The sequence below is a fragment of the Balearica regulorum genome, chromosome 5 (genome assembly GCF_011004875.1).
Source record: "Balearica regulorum gibbericeps isolate bBalReg1 chromosome 5, bBalReg1.pri, whole genome shotgun sequence".
NCBI lineage: Eukaryota > Metazoa > Chordata > Aves > Gruiformes > Gruidae > Balearica > Balearica regulorum.
Window position 1 is genome coordinate 68,544,414 of NC_046188.1, and position 8,813 is coordinate 68,553,226.

Below are 8,813 nucleotides of genomic sequence, written 5' to 3' on the forward strand. Positions count from 1 at the left end.
AACGTTTCCAGGGATGGGGCATCTACCACCTCTCTGGGCAACCTGCTCCAGCATTTCACCATCCTCAGCATAAAACATCTCTTCCTCATATCTAGTCTGAATCCACCCTCTTTTAGTGTAAAACCATCACCCCTTGTCCTGTCAAACAGCTCCCTAAAGCGAATCATCCCTCTGCCAAAACTGACTTACGTAGAGCAACCTTCTCCGGAGAAGCAGAGAGAGGTCCACTTGTACTTGTTGAGAGTCTCCGGATGGGAAACACGGACACATCTCCCATGGAAACAACTAGAGATATATCCAGTTGATAAATAACCACGCTCGCCACGTTTTCTTTTTTGACATTTTTATTAATCAAAGACAGCACAACTTCCATATTTTGAGTGATCAGCGAGATGCCAGGATGCTTTCATAGCTAAGAGAAGCTCAACCAAAAGACACATCGCAGAATACATCATAGATTTGGAGTAACACCCTCGTCACGACTGGGCAAACTGGTGTCACCGGCACCCTGCAGAGCACAAGCACGGGTCCTCGGAAAGAGGATACGCCATTGGCAATGGACCACCACTCTTGCAGGGACATGCCCAGAGCTCCAGAAGAGAAAAAGGAGAATTTGACATTGTACCTGACCGAGAGGGTCCCTAAGAACTGGAGAAGTATCAGAGGTCTGTCTCCGCCACCGAGGCGGAGCAATGTACAGAATATTTCAACTTCAGACCTCTTCCGTATACAAACCGAGCGGGTTTTATTCATGCTATATAAATACGCGACTATTTTGTATTGCTATTTATAGAGTTGCATAAAAGTCAAAATATAAAGCTCTGCAAGGTTTCGTTTAATACTCTTAGGTAGAAGCTTGAAGGGTTAAGTTTACATGTCACTGTTTTCAACAAAAACCCAAAAGCTAATTACCCAGCAAAATTAACTAGACGTGCCATTTGAATTCCGTAGCATTTTTCAAACAGTTTTCAGTATACCAATAACCACTCAGTGCAAAGCACATGCTTAGTTAAAATCCTAGATGTGGCTAAAGTGTAAGGAAAAGAAAAAAAGCAGCTAGCACGTGTTGTCTGCATGCTCACGGAAATATAAAAAGAGGGAAAGTGTTTCTCACTGATAGCATTGTTTTGGTTTAAGAAATGTAAATGCTTTCTCCAAAAATAACGGTACTTACAAGGTTATATTATTTGTATAAAGGAAAAAAAAAGTTACAATGATGGGAACAGAGTCTGTATCACTTGAAATTAAGTATTTCCATACTCATTATGAAGACTGCAGCAAGCTTACACTTCTGATCCAACATTTCTTGTGTTGAGGGCAAATCCACTGCTTGGCGTATGACAAGGTAGCATTGAAAAAACCCCTCCCAAAACAAACCTCAAACCAGAAATCCCAACCAAAATTAATGACAACTTATGGGACAGTAAGAAACAATCATTTTCCAGCAAAAACCCAATAGTATTCCTTCCCTTTCACATCACCCCCTGAAGTTTGCCCAGGTTCTCCACAAGATAACGCTACTTCGTAACAAGTTATTTTCCCCATGAATACGGCAGGCCAAAACACCCAAATTCCCTATAACTGGTAACAATATACATCTCCTTCCGATGAATGGAGACAGTGATTTAACAGATGGAACCTTAGGAAACAGAATTTAAAATTAAAAGGTAATCTTTCAGCCCACAGTTAGAACTGAAAATGCGAGAAGTACAATTCAGAAAGAGTTAAGGATTTTGTATAATTTCAGCTTGAAAGTACGGCTTACAGATTCTTACAGAAGCATCCATAACATGGTTATTGCAGAGGCAATACTGAAGACTGCTTTGTTAACCCCAATAATTGAGCTCTCGTTACACAAGTCGTGTTGGCAGCAAAAGAATTCGAAATTATCCAACTGGAAGAATTGGGCAATATCATTAATACTGCACTGGGATGCCTTCCAGCAGGAGGAAGTTCTCAATTTACCTACGCAAAAAAAAAAAAAAAAATTAAACAGATTAAGAGAATATTGAAAGGAATACCATTTTTGGCACGGAGAGAGAATCACTGCTGAGAGTGCCACATACTTGCTTTTTTAGCTTCTTTTCAAGTGTTTAGAAGTTTCCAAATTTGCCTTCACTAGGCACTTAGTAGTGCAAAGAGCGATAGCAAGCCATGGCCCTGCCTCCACAGCGCGCTCTTGTAGCTCTTAGCCAGAAGTTAAGAAAGATTTCCAGCTCAAGCTAACCAGTGCTTCCAATTTCGTCCAAATGCCCCACTGGGAGATACAGGGTGGAGACTGAGTGACACCTGCCCTGGGGCTGCTGACAGAGGAGGACAGCTAGCTCAACTTGCATTGCTCTTGCATTGTCCTACAGCAACGCCATTCTCCCTCCACAAAGCTCAGAGCGAGTCTGCTAACTCAAGCTAGCTTTTGCGCTGAAGACAAGTCCCATCAGATCTGACCAGCCTCATTTCCAGAGGCAACATGCAGAAGACAGAGCTTGAAAAACAGAAGAGCCCTTCCTTTCTCTTGCTCATTCCCCTGGACACCAGAGGTTGTCTTCCATCTTCCCTAGCTTGACACCTCAAGCACTCAACTCCTGACTCTGATGATGGACAACCGCCGTAGGCTGCATGCTAGAAAGCCTACAGTTTGTGCTCATGAAGGTTTATGTGCTACAGAAAGCCTACAGTTTGTGCTCATGAAGGTTTAGGCTCAAGGCAAATAGCAAAAGAGGAAATTCCTTAGGACGCAAGCAGCACAGAGCAGCAGCCTGGTCCACCAGTGCTAGAAGCTTCCTTCCTCCACGCCAAGTCATGAGCTTTAGCAGGGACCATCCTGGGGAACAGAGCAGTCCCACCCCATCCTGGTTCCTGCTGTCCAAAGCCAGCCCAACAGTCTTTCCAGAGCAGGGGGAACCAGTTGGGAAAGGAGATTATTTCAGTTGACTCGGTACTTCTGGTTTTCCAGTGATCCCCCTGGCACTGGTAGTAAGAGTTACTTAAACGTTATTTAACAACAGTAACTTTATGCCCTGAATATCCCCGACCATCTTCCTGAGACGCAGGTCGCTTCACCCTCAGGAAAAGAGAATTTATTTTAATAGCATCAATTCATAAATGACTGAGTCTTCATATTTTGTGGGTTACACGTGCTTTATCTGGTTGTAAAGTGTAACAAGTTTAGGGCAAAGGTTTTGTATTTTGAAGTCATTGCTGTCTCCTATTTGTTTTCAGCTCCTTTAGGTGGTGGGGGTTTTGTTGTTTTCATTTTTTATTTTTTTTTTAAATCTGGATCTACAGATACCTGTGTATACGCTTGTACAATTTTAAATCAGCTATCTCCATCATCATTATCTTTCTCAGTTGCCTGGAAGTCAAAATATATCAATTTACTATAAGCATGACCTTCAAAAATATCTGCAACCTTATTTTGAGTGAGGCTAAGGAATGCATGCTAAGGCCAGATTAGAAGCACACAAGCAATGAAAACGGATATAAACATGTTTGGTTTAGGTCTGTAGGACAGTATACATACCAAATTTCATCTGCAAGCAAGTATCTTCAGTTGCTAAGCAAGTACTATTGGTCTTGCATAAGGAAGGGCTGTTCTCGCAGTGGTAACACCTTAGGGCATAACCTAAGAAGACAGGGGGTTATCTTTACTGAATAATAAAGTACTGAAACAGTAGCAGCATTAAAAAGGAAAAAAAAAAAAAAAAAAAGAAGAATCACCACCTGCATCTACCTGTCACAAAACATATGCCTGGTTATTAGAGTCAAGCTAAAATTTACAGGCGTTTGTAGGTGTACAAATCGAGACTGGCAATTCTGAAAGGAAGATCTGAAGCACGTACTTACATCATTCTTAAAACCACTTACCTTTATGTCCCTGCAGAATAATATCTTAAATGTTTGCTGCTTTCATCTACTCTTAAAGATTGCCTTTTGCAAAAGGACAGGCAAGAAGAGACACTTCTGGTAGAATTTTATTCTATCCCTTTTTTCTCTCACCTCATTTCTCTCCTACGCTACACATCTAGTTTCCAATTTCCGCTCTCCCAGCAGCAAACCAGAACGGTCTGTTACCAGATTCAGCAGCATCATATTCTGCTCCCGATTCAATCTTCTGACCAAAGACGATCAGCACCAGAAACTAAACCCTACTTCGATGGCTACTGTCGTTCCCCAAAGCGGTATTAAATAATCCAGGCCCTTCTTGATATTTTTTCCTTCTCCGACATTTTTTCCATGATTTCCTCAGCCCCTGTCATAACATCACATCAGGAAAGTACCACTCATACTCACCCGAACTACAAAAGGCAACCAGAACAACGCAGGCGGTTAACAGGATGCGGTTCATCTTGATTACGCTTCTTCCCTAATTTGAAGGCATGAACAGATGTTACATGTTTATTCTATTTAAAAGCTACATAAAAATAGCAAAATACACGGTGATGAACTGAGGTTTCAAGACTTGATTCAGTATGGAACTGAACACATTGGCCTGGAAAATGAGTGAAAGAGAGAAAAGTAACAGCACTTTCCAAGAGAGGATTTTTATTCTGAGAACAGGGGTTTTATTCTGAGAACAGGGGTTTTATTCTGAGAACAGGGGTTTTATTCTGAGAACAGGGGTTTCAGCCCCCACAGGCTGTAAATCGCTCTCCTTTCTCCCCTCTGATTTCACCGTTCAACAGGTCTCTCCATTTCTGACAGCTACAAATTCACCTTACAAAAAGAGAGGCCGTCTGGGGCCCCAATACCTTTTCTTTTGCAGCAGTTCCCCAATGACCCTGGAGCCAGACCGTGCTCCTTTCTCCTCTCTCACAGGGTTGCGAGAGATTTGTCTGCACTAAGGGGGCTTTTGCCTCTCCTCTCCCAAAATTTCTCCCTCTCGCTGAGGGACGGACACATGCAATAACCCCCCAAGTGACTGCAGCGATGGCTCCGGTCCTCCACAATTATCCATCCGTAGCGGTGAGATAGGAAGGTCAGGGTGATTTTTTTTTAACACAGGCAACTCCAAAGCAGGAGTTATTTGATAGACTTCTGCACACAGAGTCTGAATGACAAACAATAATATCTACCACTAAAAAAATCTCCGCTATTGCAGAGAAGAGGCTATTCAGACCAGGTATCAGGCAGATACGGGGGGTGAGAGGGAGAGAGGGACCATACTTTATGCTAGGACGGCATGATTTTGTGTTTGTCTTCAAAGCCCAAGTGGGATTAGAAGTCCCAAAGAATTAAAGGCATCCTGATAACAAGTTTCACTTATGATAAGGCTGCAGCAAAACAGTCACATCGCTGCTCTTGACTCTGTTAATACTGCTTGACGTTCTTTCTATATGCAGCTAAGAACCTACTGTGACATACCACAATCACACTGGGTTGAAGGTTTTTTCCTCCCAGAAGACTAACTGTGAACTTGAAAAGACAGTTTCACAGTAAACAATACTGAAATGCTCAACCTTAAGTCTAGTTATTTTTTCTACTGGAAAAATATAAACCAACAAAAACAACTCTACCTTTTTTTTTTGTTTGTTTCCCTGTCTGCATGAGCAGGAAAACCAAGAAAAACAAAACCATAATGTGCAGGATGAGATGATTTTCTGGGGTAAACAACTTTGTGAGAAGCCTTCCAAGACCAGAGAGGCTCATCCCACAGTGACGTGAATCTGCAGGAGTGCCATTAGTCTGGTGGTTAAAGCAAGAGCCGTTCTGGACAGCAACAAGAATCTTCCCGGGAACCTCTCCATCTTCCAGCAGCCCTCCATGACACAACGGTGTCAGCAAAGTGAAACAATTTGGCCTTTTAGCAAAACCAAGTCACGGCCAGAATAAATAGAAGGTAGATTAATAAAAATCATCATAGCCAGCATAATAGCTTTGACAGTAGAAATTCAACCAATCTGTTTTGTTAAAATGAGTAATTTTTTCGGTACTCCTGAATGACAGAGAGATGAGACAACAAATTTTAGCTTTAAAAAATTAATATATATGTATAGACAGCAATTCACAACATGGCTTAAAAGAAACAAGGCAGAAAACATTTCCCAAACTGAATTTTCTAAATTACTGTTTTAGCTGAAGCATCATACCAATCTCAATAACAAGAAACAGCAACTGCGGTAGCAGAAAGCCTTATTGCCTTGGCTGGGAAACAGAAGAATTTCTCTGCAGTCCCACCTGGGAGAGAGAGCGCACGTACAAGACCCGGCTGCTGTTTTCATCACAACCCCAGAGCAGAAAGAGGCAAGAAAAGGGTAACTGGGACTACGAGCCGCAATTCCTGCAGGGACTAGGGCGTTTTAGCAGCTGATGAGCTTTGCACCGCTTCGTTTTCCGAGGTAGCTCGTAGCCAGCAACCACCTGGCAGCTGCAACCCGGCTCCCTCCCATCTATTTTTTAAGTTAGCTGCAGCACGCCCCGGGCAGTACCTGCCCCCGTCTTCCCCCGCCCTTGGCCGCCGCGATCCAGCCGTCGCTCCGGGGGTTGGGGGGGGGGGTGTCCCCCCGCAGCGGTCCCCGCTTCCCTGCGGGCGGCGGCCGGACCCTCGGCCCAGCGTCCCGGGGCGCCGCAGCCCGCCCCGCTTAGCGCACTGCGGTGCCGCCGCTCCGCCGGCATGACTCAGACCCGGGCGTATAAAACCGATCCTCCCCATCCCGGTTAACAAGGTATAAAGACAGTTTTCCCCAAAAAAAATCCCTTCCCTCCCCTCCCAATTCCTGGGGAAAAACTCTCATCTCCCCCCCTCCCCTTGGCCAGCCGAGGACTTGCCCTTCTGCCCGCTCGCCCCCTCTGCCACCACCCCCCGGAGCCCCGGCCCACCGGTTCGCCTCTGGCTCCCGGTGAGACGTGGGGCTGCCCCCCACCCCCGCTCCCCACTGCGCCCCGACGAGCCGGGGGGCGCCGGGCTTCCTCCACTCCGCCCCGTCCCGTGTCCATGTCCCCCGCCGCTCGCCCCTCACCTACCCCGGGCACCCGCTGCCGCCCAGCTCCGCACCGTCTGCTGGAAGGGGTGGGGAATGCGGCGGCACCGCCGCTTCTCTCGGCTGTGCCACCCCCCCCCCCGGGGGCGGAGCAGCGGCCCGGCCCGGCCCGGCCCCGGCCAGGGGAGCGAGAAGCCGCCAGCCCCCGGGAGCCAAGGCCCACGGGAGATGCGGTCCTGTAAGACGGTGACTGATCTTTATTGCGCAATACTTAAACAGGCCGCGAAAACTTCTACGAATGCATCTCTCCCACATACGCACATGCACATATGTACGCGTATAGCGCTGCGTGGCACCAGCTCTGAGGATTTCTCGTGGGGTTTGTCTGATGGATGGAGATGCTTCCTTAAGCGGAGCTGTGCTACGCTTCATCTCTAGCCCAGCAGCTAAACCTGCGCTTTGCGCCCACCCTGCTTCCCTTCTGCGCAGAGGGAAGGTGGTTTTAGGGGTCCCAGAGCCACCGCGAGGGGTGTCCCCCGGCTTCTTGGGGGGACGGAACGATTGATGGAGAAAATGGGATCAGCTCGACTGCAATTAAACACTCATCACCCTCAAAGGCTTTCTTCTAAAGCACCATGCGGCCCTGCTTGTCAAGCATCTCCACTTGCGGTTATGAATTAATAGACAGGACTAAGGAAAATGATGCAGAGTTTTAGGCACACAAAGGGAAACAACCAGGAATGGAAAGTGGCAGTTTCCTCCAAGTTGGCTGGATATAGACCTGAACATTCACAACCCAGAAAAACACCAGAGAGCAACAGAAATGTAGTTGAGGACACCAAAAGTGTTTTTTGTTGCATTAAGAGGTTTAGAACAGTGGTATTTAGAAATAAATAAATAATGAAAACCCCAGCGCTGACTTGAATACAATATGAAATACCTGTAACTACCAGTAGTATTTCAAAAAGTATTCTGGATTTATTTTTGTTACCATAGCACAACTGCAAATTTATTCGTTAAACCTAAAGTAAATCCTAAACCAGTCAGAACTTAACTCAGATTCTGTTGGTGCATTACAGGAGTTAAGATGATTATCAGTCAGCTCAGGATATGATGATTTTACCTCTGTTTAAGCCATAAATAAAAGCAGAGAGATGGAAGATGCTTGTGTGTTATTGTATGCAACTAATTAAATGAGAAGCCACTCAATTAAGACTATATATATATATATAAAAAATTCCTTAATTTATTAATTCACTTAGCAAATTTTGCATTGAGGAACTGGGAACAAGGAACTTAACTTCAGTTGTAGCTGAACTTTTTTATCTGTTTGCCCTTCTGAAATCTGTATGAGGAACTGGGAGCAGAGGATACATTTATCTATCATCACAGATAAATGGTGTTTCCAACTTGGCCTGAATTTTCCACCTTACATTCTTTGCATAGGTGATGAGAAATTACTTTAAACAGCAACAGGAAAGAAAAAAAAAATCCAGCCGTGGAATAACTTGCACAGCAACTTTCGGGTGTTTTTTTTTTTTCCCCACTGGCTGGCACACCACTTGTTTTTCTCTCGCACGATGCAGTCACAGCAAGGAAACGGTGCCAAAGGTTCTCTTCATTAAACATCCAGGCAGCAAAGCCCACAAAAACGCTGAAGGAATCCTACAGCGCAATTATAAAGAGCCTGTCAGCGTAGGCCTGGACAAAAGGAGGACTAGATTAGTTACATATTGTGTTGGATGTGGTAGGTTTTTAACCATACGCTGAATTCATAGATGTTCGACGAGGCTTATTTTACCTTGCCAGAAGTCGTAACCAAGCATCAGTATCAAACAGTCAGGATCTGAGTCAGGAGAAGCCAAGGGAATTCAGGCTGAACCTGAATGACAGCGG

The 8,813-nt window shown here is 45.0% G+C and overlaps 1 protein-coding gene across 1 annotated transcript; it reads right to left on the minus strand.

The window, feature by feature from the left end:
• Positions 1–326: 326 nt before the first annotated feature.
• LOC104629534 (CD59 molecule (CD59 blood group)) lies at positions 327–7,177 on the minus strand. Its single transcript, XM_075755422.1, has 4 exons — positions 6,961–7,177; positions 4,291–4,363; positions 3,521–3,622; positions 327–1,965 (listed from the first exon to the last, which is right to left on the minus strand). Exons 2-4 carry the CDS (start codon positions 4,343–4,345, stop codon positions 1,772–1,774), a joined length of 351 nt encoding a protein of 116 aa, XP_075611537.1. The 5' UTR covers positions 4,346–4,363; positions 6,961–7,177; the 3' UTR covers positions 327–1,771.
• Positions 7,178–8,813: the final 1,636 nt, after the last annotated feature.